At 50.2% G+C, this 18,800-nt stretch overlaps 1 protein-coding gene across 6 annotated transcripts; it reads left to right on the forward strand.

The window, feature by feature from the left end:
- Positions 1-4,840: 4,840 nt before the first annotated feature.
- On the forward strand, positions 4,841-11,935 carry APOBEC3H (apolipoprotein B mRNA editing enzyme catalytic subunit 3H). Of its 6 annotated transcripts, none has more exons than XM_054470463.2 (5): positions 4,841-4,974; positions 5,908-6,065; positions 7,926-8,082; positions 8,893-9,594; positions 11,550-11,935. In XM_054470463.2, exons 3-5 carry the CDS (start codon positions 7,933-7,935, stop codon positions 11,640-11,642), a joined length of 945 nt encoding a protein of 314 aa, XP_054326438.1. In that variant the 5' UTR covers positions 4,841-4,974; positions 5,908-6,065; positions 7,926-7,932; the 3' UTR covers positions 11,643-11,935. The 6 variants fall into 6 exon arrangements, with proteins under 6 accessions (XP_054326438.1, XP_054326437.1, XP_054326439.1 ...); XM_054470464.2 differs by lacking the exon at positions 5,908-6,065 and having other exon boundaries at positions 4,844-4,974; positions 8,893-9,160; positions 9,320-9,594; XM_054470465.2 differs by lacking the exon at positions 5,908-6,065 and having other exon boundaries at positions 4,844-4,974; positions 8,893-9,160; positions 9,320-9,594; positions 11,553-11,935.
- Positions 11,936-18,800: the final 6,865 nt, after the last annotated feature.

Here is an 18,800-nt window from a genome sequence, read left to right on the forward strand (position 1 = left end):
CTCCAGACCCAAGTGGAACCTCCATTCTGGTCCCAGGGTGACCCGGGCTGCACAGACCAGCACCTGCCCAGGGTCCCTCTGCCCTGCCTTCTCCTTCAATAGTCTGGACGCCAGCTGCGTGCCTGCCTTGTCCCCCGCTTACAGGAGACCAGGGTGAATCTCGGGCAAAGCCTGCACCTGTGAAGGAGGCCATTCTCCCTGCTCCCATCCCTGCCGCCCACATGGGGAACCAGCTCCTTCCTGTCCCCGGGGACTTCCTGGGCTGTGGTGGAAACTCCCGTGGGATATGGGGTCTTACATTTTCCCTCAGTGTTGCAGAGGCTGAAATGGGGGCAGGGCTGTCACTCCCTAGGAGCTGACCCCTGTCACCTGTGCTTAGAAGTGTCTCCGGGAGGCACAGTGTTTTATCAGTGTTATCTACAAGCATTTTAGTGTAGTTTGTTTTTTGTTGTTGTTGTTTGTTTTTGGTTTTTTTGAGACAGAGTCTCGCTGTGTCACCCAGGCTGGAGTGCAATGGCGCGATCTCAGCTCACTGAAACCTCCGCCTCCCAAGTTCCAGGATTCTCCTGCCTCCACCTCTGGAGTAGCTAGGATTATAGGTGTGCACCACCACACCCAGCTAATTTTTGTAGTTTTAGTAAAGATGGGGTTTCACCACTTTGGTCCAGGATGGGCTCAAACTCCTGACCTCAAGCGATCCGCCCGCCTGGCGTCCCAAAGTGCTTGGATTACAGGCGTTAGCCACCGTGCCCAGCCGTGAGTGCTAGTTTTAGATCGGATCCCAGGCCCCAGGCTGTGTCTGTCATGGGCAATCATGATGAACTTTTGTTGCGCTGTGCTCTGGGAAAAGCTGGACATTTTGCCACCCACTCCACTCCACTCCACGTAGCAAACAAAACAAACCCATCAGGGTCCCAGCATGGAGGGCAATGCAGTCTAATGATGGTTGGACAGACTGGCAGAGGCAGCCCTGAACTGTTCCTGGGTAAGACCAAGGGAATGAGATCATGATTCCAGTCAGTTCTTGGTGAATGTCATCCCCCTACCCCACCCTCAGAACAAATACAGATTTTCAAAATCTACCACTTTTTTCTTTCAAATTTTCTACCCATGGAAGAATGAATGACCATCCGGAGACAGCAGGGAAGGTTGTTGCTTAATCAAGATGCTGGTGTGTTTCAGGGAGCTGGCCAGGGTGGAGTGAGCTTGTGGCCACGTTCCCTGGGTGGGAAGACTGAGATGGAGGTGGGGGTGGTCCAGGAACTGTCAGGAGCAGGGCTGGGGGAGACGGCCTGGCACAGGGCCATGCCTGCACACAGAGCAACAACGCCCACCATCAGGTCTGCCCTGTGCCAATCAGAAAATTCTGGACAGAGACCGTGACCCTCCGTGTCACTCTGGGGCAGGGGGTAATGGTTCCACACACTTCTATGGGGACCTGGAGAGTGGAGACCAGAGCACTGGTGGGCGGGCAGGCGAGCCTGAGTCTAAGAGCCCACTGTGCCTGCCACTGTCCCGTACCTCGGCACGTCACCTCCCCTGAAACCTCTCTTTACTCACCTGTAAAGTGGGGGCAATTATACCTCCCTCTCAACTGTGCACTTGGAGGGCAGCGAGGGCTGGATTTGGGACAGAGCTGGTACGCACCAGGCGTTGGGCCAATCTGAGTCTCCTCCTCTCCCTGAGTCAAGCTGCCTGACGTGATGGCAGTCTCCCTGCCCACAAGGTCTGGTCCAGCCCCTCCACCCAGTAAGCCCTCGGGGAGGTGATGCCACCGGCAGTGCTGTGGTTTTGGCACCCACAGGCATAGGATGGTCTGCGGTGGAAGGTGCCTGCTGTCCCTTAGGGTCTGTACCTCGGCCACCCTCCAGGGTGGGGCCCTATCCTCCTCCCACTGCCTTCTCCGGCCCTCACCACCCCGGGCAGGCACTGCTTCCCAGAGAGCCACCCGGGTCAGGAGTAAAGTGCCCTCTGTGGTCAAAGTCTGAAAAAGTTGCCCCCACACCTGCCTAACGGTGCACAGGGCTTTCTAGGGGGATAGGGAGGAGGCAGGCAAGACTCTGGCACCTTTTCTGAGTCACATCCCTTCTACTGGGGCCCTGAGTCTGCAGGACGGAAGGATGTGGCCTTGCCTGTCAGAGGGTTCTGACAACACAGAAGGCTCCTGAGTCCTCGAAGGGCATCCTCAGTGGGAGAGGGGCCCTGAGCAGAGAGGAGCGTAAGGGGCAAGGCACACCCCTTGAGAGGTCAGTGTCAGCAGGGAGCCTGTTTGCCTGTAGACATCCGTCTCCACTCTTTATTTATATATATTTTTTCAGTAAGGGTCTCACCCTGTCACCCAGGCTGGAAACCAGCCTGGCCAATATGGTGAAATCTGCTCTTAACTAAAAATACGGAAATTAGCTGGGTGTGGCGCTGCACACCTGTGATCCCAGCTACTTGGGAGTCTGAGGCAGGAAAATTTCTTAAACCTGGGAGGCAGAGGTTGAAGTGAGCTGAGATCGCACCATTGCACCACAACCTGGGTGACAGAGTGAGACTCTGTCTCAAAAAAAAAAAAAAGAAGCTTAAAACAAAGACGGGACGTTCTTCCTTCTGCCTTCTGAGGCCTCCCTAGTCTGTAGTGCAGGAGCTTCTAATAAATGATCACAACTTCACTGCGCCCTGTGGCTCACCTTGAGTTCTTTCTTGTGAGAGATCCAAGAACCCATTCTTGGGGTCCGGATCGGGTCCCCTTTTGCAGCAACGAACACAGGCCAGAGTGGCCAGGCCAAACCTCCCCTCCTCCTGAAGACAACACCTAAGCACAGGCCCGTCCTAGACACCACAGGGTCTCTGCTGCAGGAATTGACTGGAGGAGCAGTGGGAATGCTGCCTGCGGGAAGGACCAGGAAAAGGTTCCGCCTTCCTTTCCATCCTCCCCGCTTCTCAGCCTGGGAGACTCAGCTCTGTGATTAACCAGCACTACAGTGTGCAGATCTGACGTCTCTCCTGGCAGGACCCCGCTCATTCTGGAATCGTCCTTGGACTGTAGCCCCAACATTAGGACAGATAGGGTGGAGGGGATGCCATTCCCAGGAACCTTCTAAATTCTCGCCCAAGTTCCTGTGACCCCAGGGGCCATGCAGGGTCTAGGGGGCTGTCGGGGTGTGCAGGGCGGAAGTATATGGAGGGACAAGCTGGGCAAGTTTCAGCGGGACTCCTTGGTGTGGAACCTAGACTCCGCAGTGACTGCCCCTAGTCCTCGCCCTTGGGATTCAACTTTCCTAGGGGTTCTTTGGTTTTTCTTTTTCTTTTTCTTTTAGACAGAGTCTCGTTCTTGTCGACCAGGCTAGAGTGCAGTGGCACAATCTCGGCTCGCTGCAACCTCTGCCTCCCAGGTTCGAATGATTCCCCTGCTTCAGACTCCTGAGTAGCTGATGCCTGCCCCCATGCCTGGCTAATTTTTGTATTTTTAGTAGAGACGAGGTTTTGCCATGTTGCCCAGGCTGGTCTCGAACTCCTGACCTCAGGTCATCAGCCTGCCTGAGCCTCCCAAAGTGCTGGGATTACAGGCATGAGCCATGGCACCTGGCCTGGCTCTTTGGTGTTTATGATCTGAAGGGTGTTGGTTGATATGCATGAAGACGAGGACATGGGTTCCAGAATGCAAATGTGAAGTCCAGGTCCTTCATCTCTGACCTGGGAGGCCCTTTAGGAGCAGTAAGTCCCCTCCCTCGTGTCTCCTCTCCTGCTCCTTTCCATGGAGCAATGAAGAACCTCAAAGTAGCTAGCTGTGGGGGAGAAGGGACACAGGAAGTCCTGGCCAGCACTCCAGCTCTGCTGTTGATTTGCTGTGTGACCTGGGGACAGTATCTTAGCCTCTCTGTGCTTGGGACCTCCTCTGACTGTCAGGATCACTGCCCTCCCCTCCCAGTGCTATCTGGGGACTGGGCTAGGTAATGGGCACTGGATCCGCTGGAGATGCAGTCCTGAGCCTGACCCCAGTGCTCATTTCACATCAGGCTCAGGGTCCTGCCAGGAGGCTGAATGCCAAAGGTCAGTGGGGTGGTGGGGAGGGGGCTGCAGCCTGCCCTGTCCACCAGGGGAGTGGCATCTGGGCTATGGTGTCAGCCCTGGTCTGGATCTCTGTTCCTCTCTGTGGCCTCTATTCCTTTCATTTATTTTAGTTTAGTTTAGTTTTTGAGACGGAGTTTTGTTCTTACTGCCCAGGCTGGAGTGCAGTTGGCCAGGTTGATTTTGAACTCCTGACCTCAGGCGATCCACCTGCCTCAGCCTCCCAAAGTGCTGGGATAACAGGCACCGTGACCAGCCATCAATTCCTTTCTTTTTTATTTTTATTTATTTATTTATTTATTTTTGAGACAGGGTCTCGTTCTGTTGCCAGGGTGGAGTGCAGTGGTGCGATCTCAGCTCACTGCAACCTCTGCCTCCAAGGTTCAAGCAATTTCCCTGCCTCAGCCTCCCAAGTAGCTGGAACTACAGGCACAGGCCACCACAACTGGCTAATTTTTTGTATTTTAGCAGAGACGGGGTTTCACCATGTTGGCCAGGATGGTCTTCATCTCCTTACCTCGTGATTTGCCCGCCTCAGCCTCCCAAAGTGTTGGGATTACAGGTGTGAGGCACCGCATCTGGCCTTTGTTCTTTTGTAAACTATACCTGGGGAGGGAGTTGGGTCTGGCTGTACCTGGAGAGGGAATTGGGGGTGGGAGGATGGGAGGTGAGCCGCCTCCATCAGACTTCTCCTGCCAAGCGTGAGGAAAGTAGAGAAAGAAAGGAGCCTGAGGGATCTGAAGCAGCCCAGGGCCCTCCCACTCCAGTCCCACAAAAGGAAGAGGGTGGAGCCACCCCATCAAGCCCTGGGAGGTGACTTTTTGTGACTTTTGGGAGAGCTGCCAAAAGTGAAACTTAGCGCCCCAGACAAGCAGGGGCAAGTCGGCCAAGGAAGCTGTGGCCAGAAGCACAGATCAGGTACTGCTGCCCACTCTGTCCACTGGGCCCTCTGCTGCCACTTCCTGCCTGGCAGCCCTTCTGGGCCTCAGCCCTGGTCTCCCGCTGCCCCAGCCCCAGCCCCAGCCCTGGGCTCCTTCCCCTCTGGCTCCCCTGCCATCCCCACTCCTATCCAGGTTCTTTGCCCTGCTGTGTGGTCACCCCACTGCTGCTTCTGATTGGGCCGCCTCCCCAGCCTGCACCAGCCCAAGCCCCCTGCTGAGACTCTCCCCTAAAAGTCATGGCTGGGCTAGTGCTCCCCACCTTGGGAGGGTGCTCTCTCTGTGTGCTTCCTGCCATTCCTGGGCTCTGGAACTGGGAGAACTGAACTAAAGGATGATGGGAGCAATCTGGAATTTTGTTCACAGCACTTTGATGAACCTTGTGTAAGATTTACTTTGTTTCAATACAAAGTCTTAGGAGTGGGTGTGGGGAGGGAATGGTCTCTGAAGCACAAGGCAAATCATCTCTTTCAAGGATGTCTCCACTGTGAGCAGAGGAGGATGCAGACGACCCTGAACACACGTTCCTCCTCCACGATCAGTATTCACATTCACCGTTTATAATGACACCAGTAACACGGAATTTATGGGAAAAACTCAATGATCAGGAGAAATGCTTTTATTTTAAAATTTAGTTAAGAAGAGAGCCTGGTCCCCAAAGGCTCCCTCCTGCAGGGCCCGTGATACAGAGACTGGACAGGGCTGGCAGGGAAAAGGGCCCAGCTCCATGGCCTGGGCAGGTTACCCCGCCTCTCTGCGCCTCTGGCCCCTCCTCTCTAAGATGAGAATGGCCCCTGCAGGCCTAGGGCAGCCTCATGTGAGCTCAGATCCTCTCAGCACTTAGAAGAGTGGCCTGGGCCTGGGGATGGAAGTGCTACCCTGATTTTTTGTTTCGTTTTCTTTTTTTGAGAAGGGGAGTCTCAGTCTGTCACCCAGGCTGGAGCGCAATCTCGGCTCACTACAAGCTACACCTCCCGGGTTCACGCCATTCTCCTGCCTGGCCAGGCAAAATGGCTCATGCCTGTAATCCCAACACTTTGGAAAGCTGAAAGGGGAGGATCATCACTAAAGGTCAGGAGTTCCAAACCAGCCTGGGCAACATAGGGAGACCCCTTATCTATTAAAACTAAAACAATAAAATAAAATAACATGAATAGGTAAAATGCCAGGATTTAATTGAACTGAAATATTAAAAAGTTCTTATTTTGAAGTGGAGAATTTTATTCACTTTTCTTATTTTTAATGGGTTAGAGGATGGGTGGCAGAAATACTGGGAGGATGGGAGATCCATCCCTGGAAAGACCAGAGCTGGGGCCCCAAGCTGGGAGAGGTCACCCCGGCCCTGCTGCCCCTGCCAGCATCTCCTTCTCTTCTCCTTTCCCTGGTCTTCCTGCTTGGGAAAGCTGCAGTAATTCTCAGGACTTGGAGGCTTGAAATGCTCAGGGGTTTTCCAGAAAGCAGAATAGAAAGTAGAAGGGCAACCACCAATCAGAGAGGCCAAAGAAAGGGAGCTCAGGCCCTCAGGGAGACATGAGGTAAGCGCGTGGGTCACAATCCTGGTGGGGCGCAGTGGCTCATGCCTATAACCCCAGCACTTTGGGAGGCCGAGGTAGGTGGATCACCTGAAGTCAAAGGAGTTCAAGACCAGCCTGGCCAACATGGTAAAACTCCATCTCTACAAAAATACAAAAATTAGCCGGGCATGAAGGAGGGTGCCTGTAATTCCAGCTACTTGGGAGGTTGAGGCGGGAGAATTGCTTGAACCCAGGAGAATCACTTGAACCTGGTAGGTGGAGCTTGCAGTGAGCCAAGATTGGACCACTGCACTCCAGCCTGGGCAACAGAGCGAGACTCTCTCTCAAAAAAAAGCAAAATCCAAAATTGAATCCTCTGTAGAATGTAATCACAATTCAGGAGAGCAAAATCTATGTAATTCCTTCAGCCAAAAATCTGTCACAACACTCCCTTGGTGACAACAGCTTTTCTGTTCACTCAACTCTGTGTTTTGGGCAGACAAACTTGTCACACACCTGAGCAAAGAGCACAGTGCTAGAGGAAGCCCCAGTTTCCACCCCGTCACTCCCCAAGGAGAAGGGTTCTGGTATTGGACATGTAGGGGTCGAGGGGCCTGTGGACCTCAAGGAGGGGGTGTCCAACTGCAGCTGGAAAGAGGGATCTGGGACTCAGGCCAGAAGCGTGGGAGCAGCTCAGAGCAGGTCTGAGCCCAGGGGAGCCAGAAAGGCACACCCACAGTTCTCAGGCAGGGGATCCCCACCCAACCCAGGAAGAATAGTGACGAGGTCGGGGCATCCCCATGAAAAGAGCCTCAGCTGTGGGCAGCAGCGGGTGCCCTTCCAGGTGGGAGGATGGGAGGTAGCAGACAAGGTGGGAGGGAGCACTCCCCTCCTCCTGCCCTCCTGCCAGTCCTTCCTCCCCCTGCTCCACTGCAGTCCTCCTAGCCAACAACTAAAGGGGAGACCCTCCTTCACCAAGCGGAGGGGCCCAAGTGAACAGAAAGGGCTGGGTTTGGCTGGGCACGCCTGTAATCCCAACACTTTGGGAGACCAAGGTGGGTGGATCACCTGAGTTCAGGAGTTCGAGACCAGCCTGGCCAACATGGTGCAACCCCGTCTGTACTAAATATACAAAAATTAGCCAGGTGTGGTGGTGGGCATCTGTAATCCCAGCTACTTGGGAGGCTGAGGCAGGAGAATCGCTTGAACTTGGAAGGCAGAGGTTGCAGTGAGCCAAGATCGCGCCACTGCACTCCAGCCTGGGCGACAGATCGCACCACTGCACTCCAGCCTGGGCGACAGAGCGAGACTCTGTCTCAAAAAACAAAAAAGAGTTGGGTTTGAAAAGTGGCTTGAGCCTGGGGTGACTCCAGAGGACGCTCCCTTCATCTTTGGTTTTCCCCTTTCTGTTGCACAGAAACACGATGGCTCTCCTAACAGCCAAAACATTCAGCTTACAGTTTAACAACAAGCGCCGCATCAAAAGGCCTTACTACCCGAGGAAGGCCCTCTTGTGTTACCAGCTGACGCCGCAGAATGGCTCCACGCCTACCAGAGGCTACTTTAAAAACAAGGTGCCACACGGGCTCTCTGGGCGCAGGGCCGGCAGGGGCTAACCCCATCTGATGTGTGCAGAAAATACATGAAATGCCTGCCTATAAATTTCTCAATTTTTGATTTAACACCTTCTGTGTTTTCCTAACCCTTGGTGCCTGCCTGGGTTTTAGCTTAGCTGGGTCTGAGTGGCCCAGCTTCCCTAGGACACTCCCATTCCTTCCCGTCCCCGGACCTCTGAAGAGGCCAACCCTTCTGTGGAATGCTCCTTCTGCCCCTCTCATTTACTCATTCTCCCGATCTCAGCTCAGTCACTACTTCGGGAAAGCCGAGGTGCCGTGCCACGGTCTGAGTGCAACTCCATCACACCCCTGCCCTCTCCGCTCTATTGCCAGCCCCAACCTGCCCTGCCCCCGCCCTCCCTCCCCGCCCCGGCTCTCACCTGCTCTTTAGGATCATCCCGGATTGGACACAGCTCCTAGGCGGGTGTCCAAAGGCAGGGTCCACAGAGCTTCGGGACTGGGGCGTGGAGGCGTTGTCTCCTCCTCTGGACACCGGGGATCTTTGTCCAATTTAGAGAAAGCTGTGGAAGTCCTGGGACAGATGAATTAACACATGGATGCGTGAGTGCAGGGCTGTATAAACCAGGGAAGGCAGGAAGCGAGTGCTTGCCCTGCACTAGGCTAGGTCAGGCCACGCACTAGAAAGTTCACCGGACAGACCCCTCCGCCCCCGCATCCCCCGCCCCTGTCCCGGCCCCCGCCCCCAGTCACATGACTCCTGGCCTCTCTCTTCTCACCTCCCTTCTGTCTGTTTGGGACCCTCCCCAGAAAAAGTGCCATGCAGAAATTCGCTTTATTAACGAGATCAAATCCATGGGACTGGACGAAACGCAGTGCTACCAAGTCACCTGTTACCTCACGTGGAGCCCCTGCCCCTCCTGTGTCCGGGAGCTGGTTGCCTTCATCAAGGCTCACGACCATCTGAACCTGCGCATCTTCGCCTCCCGCCTGTACTGCCACTGGTGCAGGCGCCAGCAGGAGGGGCTGCGGCTTCTGTGTGGATCCCAGGTCCCGGTGGAGGTCATGGGCTCCCGAGGTAGGAAAGAGGCTTTGCAGTTCCAAGAGTGCAAATCCCCTGGGGCACAGGCTTGGCGGGGGCCGGGGGGGGGTGTGGTTTGGAGGAGGTTGGCGGGGGGCGGGGGGAGCGGGGGGATCTGGTGGGAGGCCAGGAAGGAAGGACTGTGGCTCAGTCAAGGCCCAAGATCCGACACCACCTGGGAGGGAGAATTCCCCGGACAGAGCAATGTCCAGGGAGAGGAAGAGAAGAGAAGGGAGAGGAAGCAAGAGCTCCTGGCACTGCAGCTGCTGCCCCTGGGGCCTGGCTGGTTTCCCTCTTCCCTCTCAGAGTTTGCTGACTGCTGGGAAAACTTTGTGGACCACAAGGAACCGCTTTCCTTCAACCCCTCTGAGATGTTAGAGGAGCTAGATAAAAACAGTCGAGCCATAAAGCGACGGCTTGAGAGGATAAAGGTGAGGCACTGTCCTGCCTGCTGCCCCCGACCTCCTCACTGCCTGCCGCAGCCCCATACCCAGTCACACCTCTGCCCACTGCCCTTACCCCTACTTTTTTTCTTTTCTTTTCTTTTCTTTTTTGAGACAGGGTCTCACTCTGTCACCCAGGCAGGAGTGCAGTGGTGCGATCTCGGCTCAATGCAACCTCCGCCTCCTGGGTTCAAGTGATTCTCCTGCCTCAGCCTTCCAAGTAGCTGGGAGTACAGGCACTCGCCACCATGCCCAGCTAATTTTTGCATTTTCAGTAGAGACAGGGTTTTACTATGTTGCCCAGGCTGGTCTTGAACTCTTGGCCTCAAGTGACCTGCCCGCCTTGGCCTCCCAAAGTGCTGGGATTATAGGTGTGAGCCACCGTGCACCGCCCCACTACCTGTTTCTTTTTTGTGTTCTCCTCTCGCACCAGGGGCTCCCTCTTGTTCTTTTAGATTCCAGGGGTACATGTGCAGGGTTGTTACATGGATATATTGTGTGATGCTGAGGTTTGAGTCACCCAATCTACTGGAACATAGCACCCAATAGGTAGTTTTTCAACCCTGGCCCCCCTCCCACCCTCCCTTCTTTTGGAGTCTCCAGTGTCTATTATTTGCATCTTTATGTCCATGTGTACCTCTCACCATATACAAAAATTAACTCGGCCAGGCGCAGTGGCTCATGCCTGTAGTCCCAGAACTGGGAGGCCAAGGCAGGCATATCAAGAGGTCAGGAGTTCAAGACTAACCTGGCCAACATGGTGAAACCCTGTCTCTGCACCTATAATCCCAGCTACTCAGGAGGCTGAGGCAGGAGAATTGCTTGAACCCGGGAGGTGGGAGGTTGCAGTGAGCCAAGATCATGCCACTGCACTCCAGCCTGGGCAACAGAGCAAGACTCTGTCCCGAAAAAAAAAATATATAACTCAAGATGTGCTGGGCATGATGACTCATGCCTGTAATCCCAGCACTTCAGGAGGCCAAGGCGGGTGGATCGCTTGAGCCAGGAGTTCAAGACCAGCCTGGGCAACATGGCAAATCCCCATCTCTACAAAAAATACAAAAATCAGCCAGGCATGGTGGCATGTGCCCGTGGTCCCAGCCATTTGGGAGGGTGAATGGGAGATTGCATGAGTTTAGGAAGGTGAAGGCTGTAGTGAGCTGAGATCGTGCCACTGCACTCCAGCCTGGGCAACAGAGTGAGGCTTTGCTTAAAAAAATAATAATAACCAGCCGGGCGTCGTGGCTCATGCCTGTAATCCCAGCACTTTGGGAGGCCGAGGCGGGTGGATCACAAGGTCAGGAGTTCGAGACCAGCCTGGCCAAGATGGTGAAACCCCATCTCTACTAAAAAAATTAAAAATTAGCCAGGCGTGGTGGCAGGCGCCTGTAGTCCCAGCTACTCGGGAGGCTGAGGCAGAATTCCTTGAACCTGGGAGGTGGAGATTGCAGTGAGCCGAGATCGTGCCACTGCATTCTAGCCTGAGTGACAGAGCGAGACTCCATCTCAAAAAAATAAAAATAAAAATAAAATAATAATAATAATAATAACCCAAGATTAATTAAAGACTTAAATGTAAGACCTCAAACTATAAAAATCTTAGAAGAAAACCTGGGAAATATGAAATACTCTACTGGACACTGGTCTATGCAAAGAATTTATGATTAAATTCTCAGAAGCAAATGCAACCAAAACAGAAATTGACAATTGGGATCTAATTAAATGGAGCTCCTGCACAGCAAAAGAAACTATCAACAGAGTAAACAGACAATCTCCCTTTTCTAAGATGCTCTTGTCACCTCCCTGTTTTTCTCCAGGCCTTCTTGGCCCTTCTGGTGCCAGTTCTTTTCTCTTCCTAATGATCTTATCCTCACCTCTCCCTCCCTTCCTCCCTGTGGTGTCTCACCAGTCGGTACCTCCTAACTTCTCTCTTTCCCTCTCAGCAGTCCTGGAGTGTGGATGTTTTAGAGAATGGCTTAAGAAGTTTGCAGCTTGGACCCGTATCCTCCTCATTGTCAAGAAGCAACTCAAGATGACTTTCCCTGGGGCATGTCAGTTGCCTCATAGCCTGCTGGTCCTGTGAGCAAGCACCAAGCTCCACAGTGCCGGTTCCTTGCCCCAAACCTGGCCCCATCCAAGTACAGAAGACCTTTTTTTCCTCCTTTTTCCATATTGCTTTCTGTTCTAAGTGGGTGAATAATTTTATAATTGAAAAAATAAAGATAATTTTAAAGTCTGTAAATCCAGCCGGGTATGGTGGCTCATGCCTGTAATCCTAGCACTTTGGGAGGCTGAGATGCTCAGCCAATAAATTTCTATTGTTTATGAATCGCCCAATCTGTGGTATTTTGTTATAGCACATATGGACTAAGATACTGAGTTAAGGCCAGGCGCGGTGGCTCATGCCTATAATCCCAGCATTTTGGGAGGCCGAGGTGGGTGGATCACCTGAGGTCAGGAGTTTGAGACCAGCCTGACCCATATCGCGAAAACCTGTCTCTACTAAAAATACAAAAAAATAGCCAGGCATGGTGGCACGCGCGTGTAATCCCAGCTACTTGGGAGGCTGAGGTGGGAGAATCACTTGAACCTAGGAGGTGGGGGTTGCAGTGAGCCGAGATCACGCCACTGCACTGCAGCCTGGGCAACAGAATGAGACTCCATCTCAAAAAAAAATAAGAAAAAAGGCCAGGCACGGTGGCTCACCAAAATGCTGTAATACCAACATTTTGGGAGGCTGAAGCGGGTGGATCACCTGAGGTTGGGAGTTTGAGACCAGCCTGACCAGCGTGGAGAAATCCCATCTCTACTAAAAATACAAAATTAGCCTGGCATGGTGGCACATGCCTTTAATCCCAGCTACTTGGGAGGCTGAGGCAGGAGAATCGCTTGAACCTGGGAGGTGGAGGTTGCAGTGAGCTGAGATAGCGCCATTGCACTCCAGCCTGGGTAACAAGAGCAAAACTCCATCACAAAAAAAAAAAAAAAAAAAAGAGTAAAGAAAAGTACAAAGGATTTTATTCTACAGCACCAAGAAAAAAATAAGAATAAAAAACAAACAACAACAACAACGATCTATTGAAGGATTCCCTGTTGAGTCTAGAATCACTGCATTATTTTGTAGTCCAGGTAACCTCTGTCCTTTCTCAGTATCTGTGTTCAAATAAATAAGGTCAAACTCTATGGAGCAGAGGTGCCCATAAAATTGATTGAAAAAAGCAAAAAACAGCCAGGTGCAGTGGCTCACGCCTGTAATCCCAGCACTTTGGGAGGCTGAGGTGGGCAGATCACAAGGTCAGGAGTTCGAGACCAGCATGGCCAACATGGTGAAACCCCGCTCTACTAAAAATACAAAAAAATTAGCCGGATGTGGTGGTGGACGCCTGTAATCCCAGCTTCTCAGGAGGCTGAGGCAGGAGAATTGCTTGAACCTGTGAGGCAGAGGTTGCAGTGAGCCGAGATCACGCCACTGCACTCCAGCCTGGGCGACAGAGCGAGACTCCGTCTCGAAATAAAATAAAATAAAATAAATAAAAATTATAACTATTTAAAGTCATTTCCACACTTAATTGCTTAAGGCTGATGCAGTTTCTGAAAACTTCACAAGCATGCAAAATCCTAGAATATGGTATCTTTTAAAAGGTTCATAAAAGGATGGAAAGGACTCTGAAAAGCACTCTTGAATACAGGTTTGTAGCAACTTTAAAATCATATCATGTAAAAATAAATAAATTTTGAAAGATCATATCGTAGGTAAGAATTTCCCATGAATTCCACAATTCCACAAGAATTGGACTGGGTAAGAATTCCTGTTGCTTCACTAAGAAAAAAAAAACAACTGACTGGTTTATAAAACTGTTAACACAAGTAAAACAAAAATTAATGAAATACCAAAAAACTTTGCCAGATTATCATGCTAAATCGGCCAATATTAAAATTGTTTAGATATACAATTTGAAGGAACTTTATGGTCTAAATCAAATTACCTATGATAACGCATTAGTTATCACTGCTATGCACCTAAATTGGAGAAGCAGCTGGTATTCAAGAGGACGTAAGTCCAGTGTTAAGCATGGACTCACGGAGAACCAGGACGGCCGCCTTGTCCTTCCTGAGTCCTTAAAGCTTTTGTTATTAAAGGTTCTGTATTCCATGACTCGTCATGGAAAAGATAAAATAATCCAAATTGAATATGTGGACTTACAAATTGAGGAAATAGTTTATTTTTATTTATTTATTTATTTTTGAGATGGAGTTTCACTCCTGTGGCCCAGGCTGGAGTGCAATGGCACAGTCTCAGCTCACTGCAGCCTCCACCTCCCGGGTTCAAGCGATTCTCCTGCCTCAGCTTCCCGAGTACCTGGGATTACAGGTGCCTGCCACCACGCTCAGCTAATTTTTGTATTTTTAGTAGAGATGGGGTTTCACCATGTTGGCCAGGCTGATCTTGAACTCCTGACCTCAGGTGATCCATCTGCCTAGGCCTCCCAAAGTTCTGGGATTACAAGTGTGAGCCACCGCGACCAGCCAAGGAAATAGTTTAAAACCAATGTTTGGTTGCATATTCTTGGGAAGACAATCAAAGCTTCAGGTACATTTGGCTGCCTGATGGGCCATTTCAACATTTATAAAGGGATTTCATTCAATTGTCATTTTCAATGCTCTTTTTTTGGTTGTATAAAAGCTTTCCCATGCAAGAGGGCTAATGTCGTAGCAGTAGATTATTGTGCTACAGTGTATTTTCACCAGATAAAGAAAGCTTTGTGTGGTTCACTGAGGACAACCCTTTCACAATCCAGAACCCGAAGAATGGATCTTCTGAACGTCAGAGAAAGACCGTCTTTGCCATCCACATTGCAGCAAAACTTTGGAACCTTGAACTTTGGGTTCATAATCTCACAACTGAGAAGCGACCCTCCACATTCTTGGAACTGTTCACCCACCAGAACCCTTAAAGTAAAACTAACCAGAGACATCTCTCCCCAGAAGAAGATGGTATCCTTAATGTGAACAGCTTTTCCCAAGATCACAGATCAAGACTTCTCTAGGCTGGGCGTGGGGGCTCATGCCTGTAATCCCAACAATTTGGGAGGCTGAGGTGGGAGGATCACTTGAGGTCAGGAGTTCGAGACCAGCCTGGCCAACATGGTGAAACCTCTTCTCTACTAACAATATAAAAAATTAGCCAGGCATGGTGGTGGTGCAAGCCTGTAATCCCAGCTACTCAGAAGGCTGAGGCAGGAGAGTTGCTTGAGTCTGGGAGGTGGAGGTTGCAGTGAACCGAGATCGCGCCACTGCACTCCAGCCTGGGCAACAGAGTGAGACTCCATCTCAAAAAAATAAAAAAAGATTTTCCTATTATCATGAGACTCTTATCCTCGAATATTTTTTCTTATTTATGCCTCTATGAACAATAGAAGTGGAAAAGGGGTCTATTATGTGCACTTATGGGGTATACTTTTATTTGTAAAGGAGTTTGCAGCCAGCCTTATATATGAATAACCTTATACTTTAATAGATAAAAGATAAAGGCCCAGTGTAGGTGAAAAACTTTAATGGTACATATGTTGCCTCATATAAGTCAGAAACAGAACATTCATTCACGTCTCTTAACCCACATCATGAGTTACAGAAAACACTGCCTTTACTCTTCTAGAAGGACATCATTTATTAGGTCCTTTTTCCATGGTTTAGAATAAAAGTGGCAATACTTAGAATGTATCCCTCACAATAGACTCACAGCAGATTCTACTTTTTTTTGTGGGGGGGGGAACAGAGTCTCCCTCTGTCACCCAGGCTGGAGTGCAGTGACACGATCTCGGCTCACTGCAACCTCTGCCTCCTGGATTCAAGCAATTCTCCTGCCTCAGCCTCCTATGTAGCTGGGATCACAGGCGCCCACCACCATGCCCAGCTAATTTCTGTATTTTTAGTAGAGATGGGGTTTCACCTTGTTGGCCAGGCTGGTCTCAAACTCCTGACCTCAAGTGATCCGCCCGCCTCGGCCTCCCAAAGTGCTGGGATTACAGCGTGAGCCACCACAGCTGACCCTTTTTTTGTTTGTTTTTAAGACGGAGTCTCGCTCTGTCACCCAGGCTGGAGTGCAATGGCATGACCTTGGCTCGCTAGAACCTCTGCCTCCCGAGTTCAAGCGATTCTCCTGCCTCAGCCTCCCCAGTAGCTGGGATTACAGGCACGTGCCACCATGCCCAGCTAGTATTTGTATTTTTAGTAGAGACAGGGTTTCACCATGTTGGTCAGGCTGTTCTCAAACTCCCGACCTCAAGTGATCCTCCTGCCTCAGCCTCCCAAAGTGCTGGGATTACAGGCATGAGCCACCACGACCGGCCAGCAGAGTTTACTTTAAAGGGTAGCATTATACAACAGACTTTAAATTCTCTTATGAAAGTTATGCTGAACAATAGAATTCACGAAACAGAAAAGTACCTGGGCAGCTGTTGACACTTGTGGCCTGTGGAGAAATACATCAAATGTAGGTTATACAAATTCAATTGTAGGAGATTAATGAAAAGACTACTTAGTCAAGATGAAGAGTAGACTCTTCATCCAGCTCATTCTCTATTTAATTTTAAGGTTTGGTATATGGGGGCCCTGGGTATTCCAAATTCTTGGTATTATCCTCCCGATAGTCATAATAGTCTCCCTGATGTGCTGTATTCTCTCAAAGGTTTTTAATGTTTGTACACAGCCAGCTCTAAAACATCAAATGGTCTCTCTTCAATTGGAATGACAAAAGCTAAAAGAAATGTGTGACCATGAGGTCACCATGACCTATGAATGACATGCTGAGACCCACAACCCAAAATGATAACAGAGTGGCGATAAGGCCCTACGTTTTGGTCACACTCTCACTTAAGTGAGAACCTGACCAAAAAGGGGGAATTTTTAAAACAAAATTAAGGAAGGCCATTATTTTGGACTGAACTCATACACTAGGCCTCAACAGATCAAACCAAACAAAATGGAGTCACTCATGCTAAATGTGACATAATCAAACTAAGACTTTAAGGAAACATAGAATCCTAGAACACACCAGGTTTTGTTTTTCTCCTGTAACAGAACATCCCAGCATAAAGGGGTACCCTCTACTCAGTTCTTGTTCCCTCCTCACAAAAGCTACTGTTCTACTGTTTCCCAGTGGGTTTCAAGACCAAATAAGTACATTTATGATGGTAATAGTGACATCAATGACTAATGTTTTCGTCAATCTCTCAAATTGAGAAAATTATCAAAAGGGGGAAATTGGCCAGGCGCGGTGCCTTACACCTGTAATCCCAGCACTTTGGGAGGCTGAGGCGGGCGGATCATGAGGTCAGGAGATCGAGACCATCCTGACTAATACGGTGAAACCCCTTCTCTACTAAACATACAAAAAGTTAGCTGGGCGTGGTGGCATGCACCTGTAGTCCCAGCTACTCGGGAGGCTGAGGCAGGAGAATCACTTGAACCCAGGAGGCGGAGGTTGCAGTGAGCCGAGATCGCACCACTACATTTCAGCCTGGGCAACAGAGTGAGACTCCATCTCAAAAAAAAAAAAAGAAAAAAAAAGAGGAGGGGGGTTGTTATAGCAAACTAAATATGGCCTGAGAAGGAATCCATACTTCTATATTTGAGTCCTTGTGGATGAACTGTAACCTAGCTTAATAGTCAGACAAAATTTAAAACCTCATTTAGGGGTATGCACCTGTAACAATAACTGAGGCTGGGCCAATCCTAGCAGCCATACTTCAATCACTCATAGACTGTTGTGTTCAAAGTGTGATCAAATAAAGTAAACGCTAACCTGGAAGCAATCCATCTGTTTCTGTACCTCGCTGCCGGTTTCTGTATGTCATTTCCCCTTTTTTGTCTATAAATCTTTTTCCACCATGTAGCTGCACTGGAGTCTCTGTGAATCTGCTGTGATTCTGTGGGCTGACCGATTTGCAAATTGTTCATTGTCCAATTAAACTCCTTTAAATTTGGGCCAGGCGCCTGCAATCCCAGCACTTCGGGAGGCCGAGGTGGGCAGATCACCTGAGGTCAGGAGTTCCAGACCAGCATGGCCAACGTGGTGAAACCCCATCTCCACTAAAAATACAAAAATTGGCAGGGCATGGTGGCAGGCACCTGTAATCCCAGCTACTAGGGGGGCCGAGGCAGGAGAATCGATTGAACCCAGAAGGTGGAGGTTGCAGTGAGCCGAGACTGACCCATTGCACTCCAGCATGGGGAATGGAGTGAGACTCAGTCTCTAAAAAAAATAAAAATTAAAATTAAAAAACTCTTTTAAATTTAATTCAGCTGAAGTTTTTCTTTTATCAGTACCGAGCTTAATACCTGGGTGATGAATTAATCTGTACAAAAACCCCCATGTCACAAGTTCATTGTTGATAAAAAGAGTAAAACTCTGTAAAATATTTGAAGAGATTTATTCTGAGCATAATATGAGTGACCATGGCCCACGACACAGCCCTCAGGAGGGCCTGAGAACATGCGCCCAGAGTGGTCAGGCCGCAGATTGGTTTTATGCATTTCAGGAAGGAATAAGACATCAATCAAATACATTTAAGAAATACATTGGGCTGGGCGCGGTGGCTCACGCCTGTAATCCCAGCACTCTGGAGGGCCAAGGCGGGTGGATCGAGACGATCCTGGCTAACACAGTGAAACCCTGTGTCTACTAACAATATAAAAAATTAGCCGGGCATGGTGGCGGGCGCCTGTAGTCTCAGCTACTTGGGAGGCTGAGGCAGGAGAAGAATGGCGTGAACCCGGGAGGCGGAGCTTGCAGTGAGCTGAGATCGTGCCACTGCACTCCAGCCTGGGCGACAGAGCAAGACTCCGTCTCAAAAAAAAAGAAAAAAGAAAAAAAAAGAAATACATTAGATTGGTCCAGAAAGGCGGGACAACTCAAAGGTAGGAAGGCTTCCAGGCTATGATAAATTTAAACATTTTCTGGTGAAGCAGGGGTTAAAAGAGAAAAACAAGTTTTCTCTTGCTAGGCTGACCCACTCCAAGACCTGGTGATAGGCAGCAGAGCTCTGGCAAAGATTTGATAACTATCTGCAAAACCAGAGCCCTCAAAGGATGTGCTCCAGAGCCCCCTCCCCTCCCAGTTATGGGCAAGGACGAGAAAACAGGTTTTTCTCCTATCCCAGCTCCCCATTCCCCTCTTAGTAACCCTTCCTTAG

The sequence above is a fragment of the Pongo pygmaeus genome, chromosome 23 (genome assembly GCF_028885625.2).
Source record: "Pongo pygmaeus isolate AG05252 chromosome 23, NHGRI_mPonPyg2-v2.0_pri, whole genome shotgun sequence".
Taxonomy (NCBI): Eukaryota; Metazoa; Chordata; class Mammalia; order Primates; family Hominidae; genus Pongo; species Pongo pygmaeus.

Bases quoted from the DNA above. Each gene is read 5' to 3' on its own strand.
- APOBEC3H (XM_054470463.2), top strand. From the start codon at position 7,933: ATGGCTCTCCTAACAGCCAAAACATTCAGCTTACAGTTTAACAACAAG. The intron at 8,083-8,892 runs GTGCCACACGGG...GACCCTCCCCAG, and splicing joins GAGGCTACTTTAAAAACAAG to AAAAAGTGCCATGCAGAAAT. The intron at 9,595-11,549 runs GTGAGGCACTGT...TTTCCCTCTCAG, and splicing joins GACGGCTTGAGAGGATAAAG to CAGTCCTGGAGTGTGGATGT.